This window comes from Cyclopterus lumpus, chromosome 1 (assembly GCF_009769545.1).
Source record: "Cyclopterus lumpus isolate fCycLum1 chromosome 1, fCycLum1.pri, whole genome shotgun sequence".
NCBI lineage: Eukaryota > Metazoa > Chordata > Actinopteri > Perciformes > Cyclopteridae > Cyclopterus > Cyclopterus lumpus.
The window spans coordinates 26,678,989-26,700,553 of record NC_046966.1 but is presented as its reverse complement, the minus strand read 5'-3'; the positions used below and the strand labels follow the sequence as shown (position 1 = coordinate 26,700,553).

The following is a 21,565-nucleotide window of genomic DNA, read 5'->3' as shown; positions in this document are numbered from 1 at the left end:
ACAACCACAACCACAACCATATCCACATCCCCAACCACAACCATATCCACATCCCCAACCAAAACCATATCCACAACCACAACCACAACCACATCCACAACCACAACCATAACCACATCCACAACCACATCCACATCCACAACCACAACCACAACCACATCCCCAACCACAACCACAACCACATCCACATCCACAACCACAACCACATCCACATCCCCAACCACAACCACATCCCCAACCACAACCATATCCACAACCACAACCACAACCATATCCACATCCCCAACCACAACCATATCCACATCCCCAACCACAACCATATCCACAACCACCACCACAACCACATCCACAACCACAACCATAACCACATCCACAACCACATCCACATCCACAACCACAACCACAACCACATCCCCAACCACAACCACAACCACATCCACATCCACATCCACAACCACAACCACAACCATATCCACATCCCCAACCACAACCATATCCACAACCACAACCACAACCACATCCCCAACCACAACCATATCCACAACCACAACCACAACCATATCCACAACCACAACCACATCCACATCCACAACCACAACCACAACCATATCCACATCCCCAACCACAACCACAACCACATCCACATCCACAACCACAACCACATCCACATCCACATCCCCAACCACAACCATATCCACATCCCCAACCACAACCATATCCACATCCCCAACCACAACCACATCCACAAACACAACCACAACCATATCCACAACCACAACCACAACCACATCCACAAACACAACCACAACCATATCCACATCCCCAACCACAACCATATCCACATCCCCAACCACAACCATATCCACAAACACAACCACAATCATATCCACATCCCCAACCACAACCATATCTACATCCCCAACCACAACCATATCCACAACCACAACCACAACCATATCCACAACCACAACCACAACCACATCCACAACCACATCCACAACCATATCCACATCCCCAACCCCAACCATATCCACATCCCCAACCCCAACCATATCCACAACCACAACCACAACCACATCCACAACCACAACCATATCCACAACCACAACCATATCCACAACCACAACCACAACCACATCCACATCCACAACCACAACCACAACCACAACCATATCCACATCCCCAACCAAAACCATATCCACAACCACAACCACAACCACATCCACAACCACAACCATAACCACATCCACAACCACATCCACATCCACAACCACAACCACAACCACATCCCCAACCACAACCACATCCACATCCACAACCACAACCAAAACCAAAACCACAAACAAAACCAGATCCACATCCACATCCACAACCATATACACATCCCCAACCATATCCACAACCACAACCACAACCATATCCACATCCCCAACCACAACCACATCCACATCCACAACCACATCCACAACCATATCCACATCCCCAACCACAACCACATCCAGAACTAAAACCAAAACCACAAACAAAACCACATCCACAACCACATCCACATCCACATCCACAACCACATCCACAACCACATCCACATCCCCAACCACAACCACATCCCCAACCACAACCATAACCATATCCACAACCACAACCACAACCACAACCACATCCACATCCACATCCACAACCACATCCACAACCATATCCACATTCCCAACCCCAACCATATCCACAACCACAACCACAACCACAACCACATCCACATCCACATCCACAACCACATCCACAACCATATCCACATCCCCAACCCCAACCATATCCACAACCACAACCATATCCACATCCCCAACCACAACCATATCCACATCCCCAACCACATCCACATCCACAACCACAACCATATCCACAACCACAACCACAAACACAACCACAACCACAACCACATCCACATCCACAACCACATCCACATCCACAACCACAACCACAACCACATCCACATCCCCAACCACAACCATATCCACAACCACATCCCCAACCACAAGCATATCCACAACCACAACCATATCCACAACCACAACCATATCCACATCCCCAACCACAACCATATCCACATCCCCAACCACAACCACATCCACATCCCCAACCACAACCACAACCACAACCACAACCACAACCATATCCACATCCCCAACCACAACCATATCCACATCCCCAACCACAACCATATCCACAACCACAACCATATCCACATCCCCAACCACAACCATATTCACAACCACAACCACATCCACAACCACAACCATATCCACATCCCCAACCACAACCACAACCACATCCATAACCACAACCACAACCATATCCATAACAACAACCACAACCACAACCACAACCACATCCACAACCACAACCACAACCACATCCACATCCACAACCACATCCACATCCACAACCACAACCACAACCATATCCACATCCCCAACCACAACCATATCCACAACCACATCCCCAACCACAACCATATCCACAACCACAACCACAACCACATCCACATCCACAACCACAACCACAACCATATCCACATCCCCAACCACAACCATATCCACATCCCCAACCACAACCACATCCCCAACCACAACCATATCCACAACCACAACCACAACCACAACCATATCCACATCCCCAACCACAACCATATCCACATCCCCAACCAAAACCATATCCACAACCACAACCACAACCACATCCACAACCACAACCATAACCACATCCACAACCACATCCACATCCACAACCACAACCACAACCACATCCCCAACCACAACCACAACCACATCCACATCCACAACCACAACCACATCCACATCCCCAACCACAACCACATCCCCAACCACAACCATATCCACAACCACAACCACAACCATATCCACATCCCCAACCACAACCATATCCACATCCCCAACCACAACCATATCCACAACCACCACCACAACCACATCCACAACCACAACCATAACCACATCCACAACCACATCCACATCCACAACCACAACCACAACCACATCCCCAACCACAACCACAACCACATCCACATCCACATCCACAACCACAACCACAACCATATCCACATCCCCAACCACAACCATATCCACAACCACAACCACAACCACATCCCCAACCACAACCATATCCACAACCACAACCACAACCATATCCACAACCACAACCACATCCACATCCACAACCACAACCACAACCATATCCACATCCCCAACCACAACCACAACCACATCCACATCCACAACCACAACCACATCCACATCCACATCCCCAACCACAACCATATCCACATCCCCAACCACAACCATATCCACATCCCCAACCACAACCACATCCACAAACACAACCACAACCATATCCACAACCACAACCACAACCACATCCACAAACACAACCACAACCATATCCACATCCCCAACCACAACCATATCCACATCCCCAACCACAACCATATCCACAAACACAACCACAATCATATCCACATCCCCAACCACAACCATATCTACATCCCCAACCACAACCATATCCACAACCACAACCACAACCATATCCACAACCACAACCACAACCACATCCACAACCACATCCACAACCATATCCACATCCCCAACCCCAACCATATCCACATCCCCAACCCCAACCATATCCACAACCACAACCACAACCACAACCACAACCACAACCACAACCACAACAACATCCACATCCACAACCACATCCACAACCACATCCATATCCACATCCCCAACCACAACCATATCCCCAACCACAACCACATCCACAACCACATCCACAACCACAACCATATCCACATCCCCAACCACAACCATATCCACAACCACAACCACAACCACATCCACAACCACAACCACATCCACAACCACATCCACAACCATATCCACATCCCCAACCACAACCATATCCCCAACCACATCCACAACCACATCCACAACCATATCCACATCCCCAACCACAACCATATCCACAACCACAACCACATCCACAACCACAACCACAACCACATCCACATCCACAACCACATCCCCAACCACAACCACATCCACAACCACAACCACATCCACAACCACATCCACATCCACAACCACAACCACAACCATATCCACATCCCCAACCACAACCATATCCACATCCCCAACCACAATTATATCCACAATCACAACCACAACCACATCCACAACCACAACCATAACCACATCCACAACCACATCCACATCCACAACCACAACCACAACCACATCCCCAACCACAACCACAACCACATCCACATCCACAACCACAACCACATCCACATCCACAACCACAACCACAACCATATCCACATCCCCAACCACAACCATATCCACAACCACAACCACAACCACATCCACAACCACAACCATATCCACAACCACAACCATATCCACAACCACAACCACAACCACATCCACATCCACAACCACAACCACAACCACAACCATATCCACATCCCCAACCAAAACCATATCCACAACCACAACCACAACCACATCCACAACCACAACCATAACCACATCCACAACCACATCCACATCCACAACCACAACCACAACCACATCCCCAACCACAACCACAACCACATCCACATCCACAACCACAACCACATCCACATCCCCAACCACAACCACATCCCCAACCACAACCATATCCACAACCACAACCACAACCATATCCACATCCCCAACCACAACCATATCCACATCCCCAACCACAACCATATCCACAACCACCACCACAACCACATCCCCAACCACAACCACAACCACATCCACATCCACAACCACAACCACAACCATATCCACATCCCCAACCACAACCATATCCACAACCACAACCACAACCACATCCCCAACCACAACCATATCCACAACCACAACCACAACCATATCCACAACCACAACCACAACCACATCCACATCCACAACCACAACCACAACCATATCCACATCCCCAACCACAACCATATCCACATCCCCAACCACAACCATATCCACATCCCCAACCACAACCACATCCACAAACACAACCACAACCATATCCACAACCACAACCACAACCACATCCACAAACACAACCACAACCATATCCACATCCCCAACCACAACCATATCCACATCCCCAACCACAACCATATCCACAAACACAACCACAATCATATCCACATCCCCAACCACAACCATATCTACATCCCCAACCACAACCATATCCACAACCACAACCACAACCATATCCACAACCACAACCACAACCACATCCACAACCACATCCACAACCATATCCACATCCCCAACCCCAACCATATCCACATCCCCAACCCCAACCATATCCACAACCACAACCACAACCACATCCACAACCACAACCACAACCACAACCACAACAACATCCACATCCACAACCACATCCACAACCACATCCATATCCACATCCCCAACCACAACCATATCCCCAACCACAACCACATCCACAACCACATCCACAACCACAACCATATCCACATCCCCAACCACAACCATATCCACAACCACAACCACAACCACATCCACAACCACAACCACAACCACATCCACAACCACATCCACAACCATATCCACATCCCCAACCACAACCATATCCCCAACCACATCCACAACCACATCCACAACCATATCCACATCCCCAACCACAACCATATCCACAACCACAACCACAACCACATCCACAACCACAACCACAACCACATCCACATCCACAACCACATCCACAACCACAACCACATCCACAACCACAACCACATCCCCAACCACAACCACAACCACAACCACATCCACAACCACATCCACATCCACAACCACAACCACAACCATATCCACATCCCCAACCACAACCATATCCACATCCCCAACCACAACCATATCCACAACCACAACCACAACCACATCCACAACCACAACCATAACCACATCCACAACCACATCCACATCCACAACCACAACCACAACCACATCCCCAACCACAACCACAACCACATCCACATCCACAACCACAACCACATCCACATCCACAACCACAACCACAACCATATCCACATCCCCAACCACAACCATATCCACAACCACAACCACAACCACATCCCCAACCACAACCATATCCACAACCACAACCATATCCACAACCACAACCACATCCATATCCACAACCACAACCACAACCACAACCATATCCACATCCCCAACCACAACCATATCCACATCCCCAACCACAACCACAACCACAACCACAACCACATCCACAACCACAACCACAACCATATCCACATCCCCAACCACAACCATATCCACATCCCCAACCACAACCATATCCACATCCCCAACCACAACCACATCCACAAACACAACCACAACCATATCCACAACCACAACCATATCCACATCCCCAACCACAACCATATCCACATCCCCAACCACAAACATATCCACATCCCCAACCACAACCATATCCACATCCCCAACCACAACCATATCCACATCCCCAACCACAACCACATCCACAAACACAACCACAACCATATCCACATCCCCAACCACAACCATATCCACAAACACAACCACAACCATATCCACATCCCCAACCACAACCATATCTACATCCCCAACCACAACCATATCCACATCCCCAACCACAACCATATCCACAACCACAACCACATCCACAACCATATCCACATCCCCAACCCCAACCATATCCACATCCCCAACCCCAACCATATCCACAACCACAACCACAACCACAACAACATCCACATCCACAACCACATCCACAACCACATCCATATCCACATCCCCAACCACAACCATATCCCCAACCACAACCACATCCACAACCACATCCACAACCACAACCATATCCACATCCCCAACCACAACCATATCCACAACCACAACCACAACCACATCCACATCCACAACCACATCCACAACCATATCCACATCCCCAACCACAACCATATCCCCAACCACATCCACAACCACATCCACAACCATATCCACATCCCCAACCACAACCATATCCACAACCACAACCACATCCACAACCACAAACACATCCACAACCACAACCACATCCCCAACCACAACCACATCCACAACCACATCCACAACCACAACCACATCCACAACCACAACCACATCCACAACCACATCCACATCCACAACCACATCCACAACCACATCCACAACCACAACCACATCCACAAACAAAACCACAACCACATCCACAACCACAACCACATCCACAACCACATCCACATCCACAACCACATCCACATCCACAACCACATCCACAACCACAACCACATCCACAACCACAACCACATCCAAAACCAGCAGTCTGTCTAATCAGGAGTCAAACAGCACAACGTCTCAGATCCACAGGAGATGTTCCAGTATCACTACGAATGAGACAATGTAGAGAGAGGGTTTGTGTTCACGCACCTGTTTTGACGAATCCACCTGAATTCATGCAAAATATGAAAACAAGTCAAAATTTGTTCTGATTTGACAGTCATTTGATTTCTAAACTGTATATCAGAGATATAATGAATGAGGACAGAAAAGGAAACATTAGAGCAGCTTACCGACTTCCTGAAGCAACACAGCTGAAGAGATGCAATCAGAGAGAAAGAAGAAGCACAAAGACAAAACGGATCAAAAGAAACAAGAAGTTAAAAAAGAGAAGCTCAGATCTTTAGAAGATGGAGAGTTTAGCTGAGAATGATTCGGTCCTGATCCGACTGAGTATAGGACAACAGGACCAGATGAAGGGATCACATATGCTGAGCATCACTGTGTTCAAACGTTTCTTTGTCAAAGCCGTGAATCCTGGATGATGTTTAGTGTTAACGTGAAAGCACACACAGGCAGGTTTACTGGGACTGGGACAGGGACAAGACCACATGCACATCTGTCCTCACATGTTCAACCCTCTTCAGACCAGTCCAAACCTGTCCCCTCTTCAGACCAGTCCAAACCTGTCCTGACATGTTCAACCCTCTTCAGACCAGTCCAAACCTGTCCTGACATGTTCAACCCTCTTCAGACCAGTCCAAACCTGTCCTCACATGTTCAACCCTCTTCAGACCAGTCCAAACCTGTCCCCTCTTTAGACCAGTCCAAACCTGTCCTCACATGTTCAACGCTCTTCAGACCAGTCCAAACCTGTCCCATCTTCAGACCAGTCCAAACCTGTCCTCACATGTTCAACCCTCTTCAGACCAGTCCAAACCTGTCCCCTCTTTAGACCAGTCCAAACCTGTCCTCACATGTTCAACCCTCTTCAGACCAATCCAAACCTGTCCTCACACGTTTAAACCCTCTTCAGACCAGTCCAAACCTGTCCCCTCTTCAGACCAGTCCAAACCTGTCCTCACATGTTCAACCCTCTTCAGACCAGTCCAAACCTGTCCCCTCTTTAGACCAGTCCAAACCTGTCCTCACATGTTCAACCCTCTTCAGACCAGTCCAAACCTGTCCCGACATGTTCAACCCTCTTCAGACCAGTCCAAACCTGTCCCGACATGTTCAACCCTCTTCAGACCAGTCCAAACCTGTCCTCACATGTTCAACCCTGAATTGAATTGGAATTGAACCCTCTTCAGACCAGTCCAAACCTGTTGTGCTGTAACGCATCTCAACCAGTTCCAACCTCACCAGACATGTTCTAACTTGACCAAACCAGACTGGTCTTAACCTGTCCCAACATGTCCAAATCCATCTGAACATGTCCAGACAGTCCTAATCTGTCCCAGCCAGGACCAACAATATCCTACTCTGTATTGACTCATTCTGTCATGTTTAGAGTTGTCTGTCCTTCAGGTCCCAACCAATGGAAAGCATCCGGTCCCCGTGTGTCCTATTCAGTTCTGACCAGTCCCTGTACCCAACCCTATCCAACCAGTCAAAGCATTCCCACTTATTTCCAAACTTCAAACACTGGTTCTAACTGGTTCTTAACTTGTCCAAAACTGTCTAACAGTCCCAGTTAGTTCTGACGCGTCCTCAAGTGTCCACCAATCCTGTCCTAGCATGTTCTATGGAGCCCCTTCTAACCTGTACTGTTACTTGTCCTAGTTAATCCAAACCAGGTTTGTTATCAGCCTCGTAGATATGAGCTAGAAGGGGGCAGGTCGGTTCAGAACCCTGTTATCCTCCAATCACATTGATCGATCACCAATACGAATGCAAGAGGACAACGTCGACCTCTAGTGGCCGAAGTGGTTATGACGGCAGCAAAGCAGGGAGTCAGGTGACGAGTATAAAGACTACGTGGAGGAGGCAGCCCATTCTACTGTAACATGGAGGAGGAGGAGGAGGAGGCAGCCCATTCTACTGTAACATGGAGGAGGCACAGCGACAGCAGCAGGAGGAGCAAAGCGAAACAAGCAGAAAAGGAGCGCCTGAAAGGAGCTGAAGGAGGTGACTCTTCACACCTGTCCATCTCCTCTGGTTCCAACATGGCTCCTGCAGCTCTATGTAGAAGCTGGCCTGCTTATCGTACTCGTCATGGTCTATTACTCTAACTGTTATGGTCTTCCTGTGGACGACAGTAGGAGGGGAGGTCAGGGGTCATGCGTTAGTTCACAAGCACACACAAGAGGACAGGGATCCATCACCATCACCGTGGCAACAGGGATGAGCTCACCTCATCTGGCCTGCAGGGAGGAGCTTAAAGTCAAAATGAACCATCGTGGTGATACCTCTTCATTACAGTTAAAACTCACACCTGCTGGTCTCCAGTCATGTTAAGGTGTTCTGGGAAGTAAAAGAACATGAAACTGACCTGGTTGATTGTCAGTCTGAAAGATAAACAACTGAAGAAGAGAAGTCATTCACGGATCCCATGATGCATTGCAGTAACATGCATCCAATCACACAGCTGATCAAACATTTCATCTTGTCTCTGTTTGCATGATTTAGAAGTTACTATCTGGTTATTCAGTTCTACACAATACAAACTGTTTCTGCCTCCATAATAGAAGTTCATTTCAATAGTGACAGGAAGTATAATGTGCTTCTTGTGTTAATGGCTTCATATATGATGAATCGAGTAAAAGGCAGATTTCTCAAGATAGCAATATAAGTAATGTGGGCCTCATCAGCACCACAGGGGCCTGGACAGCTCCTCTTCATGTTAGCATACAGTTAGCTCTGGTTAAATAATAACAGGACTGACTTGAATCTCTATCTGTGTGACTGAAAAAGAGCCTGATAGCGGATCAATAATGAGAACTCTTTGATCAGTTTTCATCTGTGCATACTGGCTCTCCTGATCGGTTTTATTATCTCAATACCTCAAGAGACCAACGTTTCTTTTCTTGGCATTAAAACAATACAAATGCAAAGAAGGTAGTTTTCTGCTTTGGTACTGAAGAAAAAACGATGACTGCATGGAAAGATAATGCAATTCATTGTGACTTTAACGTCTATATGTCTACAATAGATTGATTGCTGATGTTTCTCCCTGTGAGGTCTTGAGGTGAGCTTGAACTAACAGAGGTTAAAGGTCATTAGTGATCTGGGTAGGGTTACAGCATGGGAAGGCGACACCCCCACCTTTCCTCTCACTCATCTCCAGCAGCTGAGGCTCTCCGATCTCTAGGAAGAAGTTCTTGTTTTTCTCATATTCTTCATCATCAATTATATTGATTTGAATAGTTTTGCTGAAACAGAAAAACACACAGAAAGGTTGCAGAAGGAGAAGTGGACAGACGGCTGAGGCTAACGAGGAAATCTAGCTGATGAACGATGGCAGAGAACCAGAGTTGGAGGCTACAGGGAAACATTTACAGAAACAAAGATTTGATGGTGATTAGACCATCTTCAACCCAAGCAGCAAAATAATGGTGGCATTGTACATTACTCAGATACAATGAGAATAGTCGTATAGCGTTAGCCTCTGTTAGCTGTCCCCCGGCAGCCCCCGAGCAGCCGGATGGCTGGGTGACTGTTCAAAGGAGTTTTAAGTCTAAACAGAAGCCCACTGAGCACCGCCAACCTCTTCACGTTTCGAACCAGTTTTCCCCACTCAGCGACGCACCCGCTGAGAAACCCACTCTGGTTATAGGTAGCTCCATAGTCAGAGACGTGAAGATAGGGAAGCCAGGGACCAAAGTCATATGCATCCCGGGGGCCAGAGCGGGCGACATTGAATCTTGTTTAAAACTGCTGGCTAAAGATGAGCGTAGTTACAGTAAGATTATAATACTGCGGCGGTCGGAGGTCACTAAAATTAATGTGGAATCGGTGTGTGCTTATGCCAAGACAATGTCGGACACCGTAGTTTTCTCTGGCCCTCTCCCCAATCTGATCAATGATGACATGTATAGCCGCATGTCGTCATTCAACCGCTGGTTGTCCAGGTGGTGCCCAGCAAACAATGTGGGCTACATAGATAACTGGCAGACTTTCTGGGGAAAGCCTGATCTGATGAGTCCAGACGGCATTCACCCCATTTATTATCAGGCTGCTCTAATAAGTCTCTTAAACTAGCTCGTGTAAAACTAAGAAAAGAGATCACATGACTCCTGTATTAGCTGCTCTGCACTGGCTCCCTGTAAAATCAAGAATCACATTTAAAATTCTTCTCCTCACCTACGAAGCCTTGATTGGTGATGCACCATCATATCTTAAGGAGCTTGTAGTACCATATTGCCCCACTAGAGAGCTGCGCTCACTAAATGCGGGGCTACTTGTGGTTCCTAGAGTCCTAAAAAGTAGGATGGGAGCCAGAGCCTTCAGTTATCAAGCTCCTCTTTTATGGAACCAGCTTCCACTTTCAGTCCTGGAGGCAGACACAGTCACCTCATTCAAGAATAGACTTAAGACTTTCCTCTTTAATAGTGCTTATAGTTAGGGCTGAATCAGGTTTGCCCTGGTCCAGCCCCTTGATATGCTGCTATAGGCTTATAGGCTGCTGGGGGATGTTTTAGGATACACTGAGCACCTATCTCCTCTTCTCTCTCTCCTTATGGATGAATTTACATCTCTCCATTGCACCTTATTAACTCTGCTTCCTCCCCGGAGTCTTTGTGACTTCACGTCTCATAGGGTCCATTGGACCTGGAGGTGTCTGATGCTGGTGAACCGGCCTCCCGCGTTGGCCCTGCTGATGCCCCGCCCCCCCTCCTCTCTACCTCCTTCTGTTTCATGGATTGGACACAACGTACCGAGACACGACGTACCGAGACACGACGTAACGACACAACGTAACGACACAACGTAACGACACAACGTAACGACACAACGTAACGACACAACGTAACGACACAACGTAACGACACAACGTGACAACACAACGTGACAACACAACGTGACAACACGACGTGACAACACAACGTGACGCCACGACGTAACAACGGAACGAGACACAACGAAACGAGACACGACGTAACGACACGACGTAACGACACAACGTAACGACACGACGTAACGACACAACGTAACGACACAACGTAACGACACAACGTAACGACACAACGTAACAACACAACGTAACAACACAACGTAACGACACAACGTAACTGTAACAGGTTTCCCTGTTAGCCGGTGAGTCGCGGACTTGCACAGAGGCAGCACACAGCTTGAGGTAGTTCCAAAATGCTTTATTTATCAAAAATCACAAATACAGGCTCGGTGACGCTCCTCGCTCTCCCCTCTCGCCTCTCAGTCCCTCCTGCTCTTTATTGGGAAGAGAGACAGATTAACCCCAGCTGAGGCTGATTAGACATCATTCCGGCACTGTTCCCTGAGCCACCCCCCCGCTCCACCCAATCTACAGCTGAGTCTAACCACACCCCACTGCCACATACCTCCACCGCCCGTCTTAGGCCAGGGTGCCATCTGGCCTAACCTAATTCCCCCCCCACCCCCCCATGAGAGCGGGAGAGGAAGTCGGCCACAACCATGTGCGTCCCCGGCCTATGGATCACCTTGAAATTAAAAGGCTGTAAAGCCAGATACCACCGAGTGATCCGGGCGTTGGTATCTTTCATGCGGTGGAGCCATTGGAGCGGGGCATGGTCCGACCAGAGGGTGAATTAGCGACCCAGGAGGTAGTAGCGCAGGGAGTCGACCGCCCACCGGATGGCCAGGCACTCCTTCTCTACTGTGCTGTACCTGGCCTCCCTCTCTGAAAGCTTCCGGCTGATGTACAGGACCGGGCGGTCAACCCCCTCTACCTGCTGAGACAAAACGGCCCCCAGCCCTCTGTTCGACGCATCAGTCTGCAGAGTAAAAGGATGAGAAAAGTTAGGTGTGTGAAGGAGTGGTTCCCCACAGAGAGCTTGTTTTACCTTCTCGAACACCAACTGGCACTGCTCCGTCCACTGGACCGGATCTGAGGCACCTTTTCGGGTGTGCCCGGGCTGCCTGCACCTCCAACACTCCTGCCCTGGTGTTCGAGAACCCCCCTGTAGGTCAGGAAGAGTGCCGGTGCTGTCGGTGGGCGGTGGCTCGGGGACCCGCGGGAGGGGTGCCGGACACGGTGCCGGCGTCGACCCCGCCAGGGCCTGTGTGGGTAGCCTCCTCCGTGGGGCAGGTGTTGGCCGGAACGAAGCCGGCATGAGACCGCTGTCCCCCTGCCCAGGGGAATGAACCGCCAGGTGGTCCTCCGCCAAGGTGATGGCGGTCACCAGCAGCGACGGCCAGTGGGAGCGGACCCACACCGAGGTTCCGGACGGTAATCCGCCCACAAACTGCTCGAGGACGAGCTTTTCCACCACCTTCAGCGCCGTTCCCGGACCCCCGGGTTGTAGCCATCTGGTGGCCGCGTCCTTGAGCCGCTGCGCAAAAGCGAAGGGACGGTCCTCCGGCCCCAGCCTGGCCTCACGGAACCTCCGCCGGTGGTCCTTTGGGGACAGGCCGATCCGGTCGATCACCGCCTTGCGCACATTCTGATATCTCTGCCTGGCTGCCGGGGGGAGTCCCAGGGCCGCTGTCTGTGCCTCCCCGGCCAGCAGAGGCAAGAGCCGGACCGCCCACTCGGCAGCAGGCCAGCCACACACCTCCGCTGTTGCCTCGAAAGAGTCGAGGAAGGACTGGGCATCGTTCCCTGCCGTCATCCGATGAAGGGCCACGTCTATAACCGCGGAGGAAGCCGCCAGCGGTGGAACCGCAGCTGTCCGAGCTGCGAGCTGCTCCAGGGCGAATGCTTGCCTCTCCGCCTGGATCTGAAGCTCCCCCATGAACTGACGGTTCATCTCCGCCTGGTCCCTCTGCATCGCAGCGATGACACGACGTACCGAGACACGTCGTACCGAGACACGACGTAACCACCTGACATAACCACACGACGTAACCACACGACGTAACCACACAACGTAACCACACGACGTAACCAGACGACGTAACCACACGATGTAACGAAACAACGTAACGACACAACGTAACGACACAACGTAACGACACAATTTAACGACACAACGTAACGACACAACGTAACGACACAACGTAACGACACAACGTAACGACACAACGTAACGACACAACGTAACAATGGAACGAGACTCAACGGAACGAGACTCAACGGAACGAGACTCAACGGAACGAGACTCAACGCAACGAGACTCAACGCAACGAGACTCAACGGAACGAGACATGACGAAACGAGACACGACGGAACGAGACGTAACGAGACGACTTAACGAGACGACGTAACGAGACGACGTAACGAGACGACGTAACGAGACGACGTAACGAGACGACGTAACGAGACGACGTAACGAGATGACCTAATGAGATGACGTAACGACGTAACGAGACGACCGACACGACGTAACGACACGACGTAACAATGTAACGACGTAACAACGGAACAAGACTCAACGTAACGAGACACGACGTAACGAGACACGACGTAACGAGACACGACGTAACGAGACACGACGTAACGAGGCACGACGTAACGAAACAACGGAACGACACAACGGAACCAGCCCCAAATGATTCAGTGACCCAACATTAAGAAACCAGCTGATTTCACTGCGCTCCAGGCTACAGCAGCCCTGATTGGAGACATCCACGGGGTGTGTGTGTGTGTGTGTGTGTGTGTGTCTTTGTGTGTGTGTCTGTGTGTGTGTCTGTGTGTGTGTGTGTGAGCCGGCGGCATTGGAAACACAGCACCGCCTTAATGCATTGCCATGTTTATTTAATACGAGCAGATTGATGGCCTCTCTGAGTGTGAAAGTAAAGTTCTGTCCTCAACGTTTTATTTAAAGATTGAACAGCAATCAAATATATTTGAGGTTTGTTTACACCTGTAATCTATACTGGATGAATATTTGGTATTTGATTATATCTTCACATTGTTACAAAACAATATCAAAGTTTTCTTTTTGATAAATCTTAAAAATGTATGATAAAATCAGAACTAGAACCGTTTACTGTGACTCACATTTAGAGATAATAACTTTGTTTCAAATACCTTTTTACTATTCTAATATTTACATTTAAAGTGGGTTAATGTTCGGTGTTCAATGCTCATGTGAAGTTATTGATGGTCAGACATTTGATTCAAGCTGAAGAAGTCAGACTAGCTAACATTAGGTTAAGTTTAATTCATGTTCCGGGGCGAGTCGTGTTCTCTCAGTATTATTGTTATGATATGTTTCATTCTGCTCCTGAAATGTGACCGAACACGCTTTACTTTCTGTGATCAGGGTTTCATTCCTACAGAAACTAAACTAATCTGTCAGTAAGATAATTAAGAATTAAAAAGAATAAAAGTATTAAAATACAAATTGTACTAGAAAAACAAAACGAGTTGTTTAAAGAAAATGAACCAGCGTCACATTACTACACCAGTTAGGACAACGGAGACGGCACCCTGTGGTCCTCTGACAGGAACCGGCTGCTTCGTGGACGCTGAGCAGGACCCAGCTGCTCCTCACGCGGCCTAATAAGGAAGAGGCCGCGTGATGTTTATCTGGTCCACACGAGAAGACACGAGCTGGAAACCAGCAAAGAATAAAGACGACTGCAGCCCGTCAACAGACAATGGAAACACCAGCAGAACTATCCACTCATTCAGGCTGCACTCCTCCAGCAGAAGGAACGCCGTCACCTTTAGAGGAAACCCTTAATGAAGACCAGCTCGGACAGAGACTGAGCGTGGATATTATTATATATTATTAATGGTTATAGTTACATAAAGGTTTGAGGAATTCCTGGTGGGTCAACAAACACAACTGATTATTGAAATTAGACACAAAGAAAGTATTTCTTTCTTCTTTCACTGGACTCACAATGAAACCTTGGATTAACATGTAGAAGTTAACAGTTATCAGAGTCTAGAATGAAGCTAATAATCATATTTTCCCTTTCACCTCTGAAACCATTACCCTATTACCCTATTACCCTATTTGTCTATTTAAATGTTCCTTGTGAAAAATAGATACGCTGTTAATTGTTAATTAAAAAAGGAAATGAAGGAGCTAAAAAATAAAACAGAAAAGACTAAATAATATAAAAAGTTAAAAGAGCTCTGAAACGAAGCGTTCACATTAAAGCAGAGCTGGAACCGGATCACAGAAACAGCAGCAGTGCTCTGTTCTCGGCTTCACACGTCCTACTGCCCGTGAACCTCACATGAACCCTGCTCATCCGACATCAGGTCTTCTACATGCACAGTGCGCTGTAATGTTTGTTTTCTACCGTATCGACGTAATCTTCAACGAGGACGTATAAAGTACGTCAGACTGAGAGGCTTGTTCCTCATGACTTCAGGAACAGGAGACTCCTCTGGTTGTATAGAAGTCTATGCTTCATGTGTTAAAGCTGCATTCTCTCTCCTGACCACCAGGAGGCGACTCCTCTGGTTGTATAGAAGTCTATGCTTCATGTGTTAAAGCTGCATTCTCTCTCCTGACCACCAGGGGGCGACTCCTCTGGTTGTATAGAAGTCTATGCTTCATGTGTTAAATCTGCATTCTCTCTCCTGACCACCAGGGGGCGACTCCTCTGGTTGTATAGAAGTCTATGCTTCATGTGTTAAAGCTGCATTCTCTCTCCTGACCACCAGGGGGTGACTCCTCTGGTTGTATAGAAGTCTATGCTTCATGTGTTAAAGCTGCATTCTCTCTCCTGACCACCAGGGGGCGACTCCTCTGGTTGTATAGAAGTCTATGCTTCATGTGTTAAAGCTGCATTCTCTCTCCTGACCACAGGGGGCGACTCCTCTGGTTGTATAGAAGTCTATGCTTCATGTTTTAAAGCTGCATTCTCTCTCCTGACCACCAGGGAGCGACTCCTCTGGTTGTATAGAAGTCTATGCTTCATGTGTTAAAGCTGCATTCTCTCTCCTGACCACCAGGGGGTGACTCCTCTGGTTGTATAGAAGTCTATGCTTCATGTGTTAAAGCTGCATTCTCTCTCCTGACCACCAGGGGGCGACTCCTCTGGTTGTATAGAAGTCTATGCTTCATGTGTTAAAGCTGCATTCTCTCTCCTGACCACAGGGGGCGACTCCTCTGGTTGTATAGAAGTCTATGCTTCATGTGTTAAAGCTGCATTCTCTCTACTGACCACCAGGGGGCGACTCCTCTGGTTGTATAGAACTGTACTGGCTGAATGTAAATGATAACGTTCTCATGATGCGTTCATGCTCCGCTCAGTGAACATGAGTACTGGCTGAAGTTAAATGATATCGTTCTCATGATGCGTTCAGGCTCTGCTCAGTGAACATGAGTACTGGCTGAAGGTAAACGATAACGTTCTCATGATGCGTTCAGGCTCTGCTCAGTGAACATGAGTACTGGCTGAATGTAAATGATAACGTTCTCATGATGCGTTCATGCTCCGCTCAGTGAACATGAGTACTGGCTGAAGTTAAATGATATCGTTCTCATGATGCGTTCAGGCTCTGCTCAGTGAACATGAGTACTGGCTGAAGGTAAACGATAACGTTCTCATGATGCGTTCAGGCTCCGCTCAGTGAACATGAGTACTGGCTGAAGGTAGATGATAACGTTCTCATGATGCGTTCAGGCTCTGCTCAGTGAACATGAGTACTGGCTGAAGGTAAATGATAACGTTCTCATGATGCGTTCAGGCTCTGCTCAGTGAACATGAGAACTGGCTTAAGGTAAATGATAACGTTCTCATGATGCCTTCAGGCTCCGCTCAGTGAACATGAGTACTGGCTGAAGGTAAACGATAACGTTCTCATGATGCGTTCAGGCTCCGCTCAGTGAACATGAGTACTGGCTGAAGGTAAATGATAACGTTCTCATGATGCGTTCAGGCTCCGCTCAGTGAACATGAGTACTGGCTGAAGGTAAATGATGACGTTCTCATGATGCGTTCAGGCTCCGCTCAGTGAACATGAGTACTGGCTGAAGGTAAATGATAACGTTCTCATGATGCGTTCAGGTGTAATCTAGTAAAATGTAGTGTTGGTGATGAACTAGAATAAATCATTTTTCACATGAATATAAAATAGATATTAGATGAATTATGATGTTTAACTTCCTGAAGCTCTGAGGTCATCGTTACACGTCATTAACACATAATATATGTTATTCACTCATGTGAATTGTGTGTTTTTATGAAGACATAAAACACGATAAACTACCATAACAAAGTAAAAGTACAACATTTTGTATTTTTTATGTTTTAGTGTTGAAATAATTTTTTGGAAGATGGTGAAAATCAATATTGTGGATCCTTGCAGACCAGCCAAACAACAAAGGGATCCGTAGATAATATGAGTGAGTGGTATGCTCCGCTGCTCTGCTACTGTCCCTTTAAGACAACGGCTGGTCTATATAAGGCTCTCCAGCAGCGTCCTCATTAATAAAAGCTTTTCATTTCCTTTGTTTATGCTCTGGAAATAAACGCCTTGTCATCACATTCCTGGACAGAGTTGCGTGAGTCAGGAGGAGCAACTGAGACACATTTAAACATAACTCATAATGGATAGAAACCACAGATCACGAGTAGTCTGCAGGTAACTGTGATGTCATAACATGCGTTAGCCAATCACGTGCACTTCAATCCATCACACACTGATGATCGTTTTCAATATTGATATAATATTAAAATATTATATTTATAAGTGATGAACCAACATTTAAATGGGGAAATGTACATTTAGATGTTCAAGTGGTCAGAACTTCCACCAGAGACATTTCACAAGAATGACCTGCAACCTCACAGTGTGGTCCGCCATGGCCCCGCCCACAGTGTGGTCCGCCATGACCCCGCCCACATGGTCCCCTTGGCCCCGCCCACATGAACAGACTCATCAGCCCGTGTTCAACTACCCTAACTAACATTCATTTGATTCATTTCTTTGTCTGAACATCAGCTCACAGACAAAGAACCAGAGCTCAGCCGACAGAAATCCTCCTCATGACATTTAAAAGTTTGTTTTGACAAAGACTCTAAAAGATGAGAAATCAGGGAACTGACGCAGAAGATTCGTACTTACAAGATCTCATCGTTCTCGAACTCCAGGACTCCGTGTGTGTCCTCGAAGTCCTCGCCGCCTCCTTTAGCCGTCCCCTCCTTGGTTTTGTACGGCACCACCACGACGCCGCGAGCTCCTGAGGTCCGGAAGACCTTCACCTCCATCACCCCGACACTCTCGCTCACGGTCACCGCCGGCTCTTTGAACGTAAAGATTCCCGCGTGGTCGTCGTCAAAGACGGTGACGGTGGCCGAGCACGGCAGACCCAAACCCGCGAGGGCGTCCACGTGGTTCGCCTCGCACTCGTCTGAGCCGGCGCCCTCTGACAGGACCTTCACGTTGCTGAGGTGAACCAAGAAATGCTCGTCTTCCTCAAAGATATCATCGTCAATGATATCAATGCGGAGTTCCTTTTCGGTCTCGCCTGGTTTGAATACGATACTTCCTTCGGTGAACTGGTAATCTGAGCCGGCGTTTGCGGTGCCGTCTTCAGTCCGGTAATCCACTGAGACGGTGCTGGTTAGGTCTCCACCACGCCGCACAACGTTCAGTGCTACAGAGCCGCAGTTCTCGAGACACTGGTAGGCACCCGGGTCGAAGAACACCTTGGAGGAAAAGGCGTTCACCGAAACCTCGGAGCAGATATCGTGGTGGGTGGCTCTCTTGGCTTGGTCGGCGGCGTGCTTCTTCAGGATGTTTCCTGCTCCCGTCATGATCCTGGTGGCCTGACAGCGGTAGAAAGCTCGACTCTTCTGCTGCTGGGTTAAAACTTGGTAATTGGCGAGCTCCATCAGCTGCTCCATCTCCTTCTCGGGATGCTTCTGTTTCAGCTCCTTCAGGATCTGGGCCACCTCCCTGCGGGCCTCCTCCTCGTCCACCTCCTTAACATCAAACCCTGCATCCTCTCCGGCGGAGGTGAGCATTCTCCCATCCATTTCTATGTCGACCTTTGAGGGTAGCTGTGGTTCTCCCTCGGTTTCGATAATCATTCCTTTCTGCTTCCCCGCTCTGTATCGTTTGTGCATGTATTTGTAGAAAAGGAGTCTGCGGTCGGCCACGTAAGCGAATCCAACACAGATTGGGAAGAAGAAGAGGGTGACCAGACCCTCCCATATCTCCACAACACCCGGAGAGAAGACAGCCAGGATCAGGTACAGCCAGATGTATGCGAAGACGCTCCAGGTGGCGGTGACGAAGAACACCCTGAGGTGCTTCACCTTTCTGGTTTCTCCTTCAGGAATGACGGACACACAAAAGCCAAGGATGACAAACATGTTGAAGGCGGCACTTCCTACGATGGTGTTGGGGCCCAGCTCGCCGGCGTTAAAGTTGTGACCACAAACCTCCACGACCGACAGGAGGATTTCTGGGGCAGAGGAACCCAGCGCCATCAGGGTCAGGTTGGACACCGTCTCGTTCCAGATGCGCACCGTCGTGGTGATCTTCTCCCCGTTGGGTTTCTTGATGGTGATCTGTTTCTCCTGGGAGGTGATGACCTCGATGGATGCCATAAAGCGATCAGCGATGATGGAGACACCCAGGAACATGTACGCCAAGCCCACAAAGTAGACGGTGGCCCTGGCAATGCGGTCGGTGAAGGCCGGGTTTTCTGGCTTCCACAACGGCAGGATGACTCCTTCAACGCAGACGCTGCCTTCTCCACACCGGCTGTGGTTGCCCAGCGTGTCGTTGGACGTGAGGGTCAGAACAGAGCCTCCGGACGCAGGATGTGGAAGTTCAGTTGAGATGATGGCCGACAGGAAAAGCAGCCGATAGGTGGAGAACAGTGACGAGGTCCCGGATCGGCTCATGGTGACACTTGAGCTTAAACCTGCAGGACACAGAGGAGACTTTAGTGCCTTTCTGTTTGCGACTGGTTTGAATGGACGACAATCTAACTGAGGTTGTTGTTGTTGTGAAGCTTCAACATCAGTCAACAGTCAGCTTCTTTGTAAACTAAATCATTTGGGTTCTTCAGACTGTTTATAATACATAGACCTGTACTTTAACAATACATGACATCATTCACCCACTCACACCC

The 21,565-nt window shown here is 48.5% G+C and overlaps 1 protein-coding gene across 15 annotated transcripts in view; it reads right to left on the bottom strand.

Moving 5' to 3' along the window:
• Positions 1 to 21,335, bottom strand: part of LOC117733484 (sodium/calcium exchanger 1-like) — a 31,344-nt gene extending 10,009 nt beyond the window's left edge. For 2 of the 15 annotated variants that reach the window (XM_034537198.1, XM_034537278.1), the window contains exons 1-3: positions 19,546 to 21,086; positions 9,551 to 9,654; positions 7,557 to 7,574 (exon numbers count right to left, since the gene is read on the bottom strand). In XM_034537198.1, coding sequence (XP_034393089.1) covers positions 7,557 to 7,574; positions 9,551 to 9,654; positions 19,546 to 21,071 — 1,648 coding nt within the window. In that variant the 5' untranslated portion in view covers positions 21,072 to 21,086. Of the gene's footprint in view, positions 1 to 6,677; positions 6,707 to 7,556; positions 7,575 to 7,699; positions 7,721 to 9,517; positions 9,655 to 9,739; positions 9,763 to 10,665; positions 10,781 to 19,545 lie in introns of all 15 variants that reach the window. The other 13 variants (XM_034537269.1, XM_034537295.1, XM_034537173.1 and 10 more) reach the window with 12 other exon arrangements.
• Positions 21,336 to 21,565: the final 230 nt, after the last annotated feature.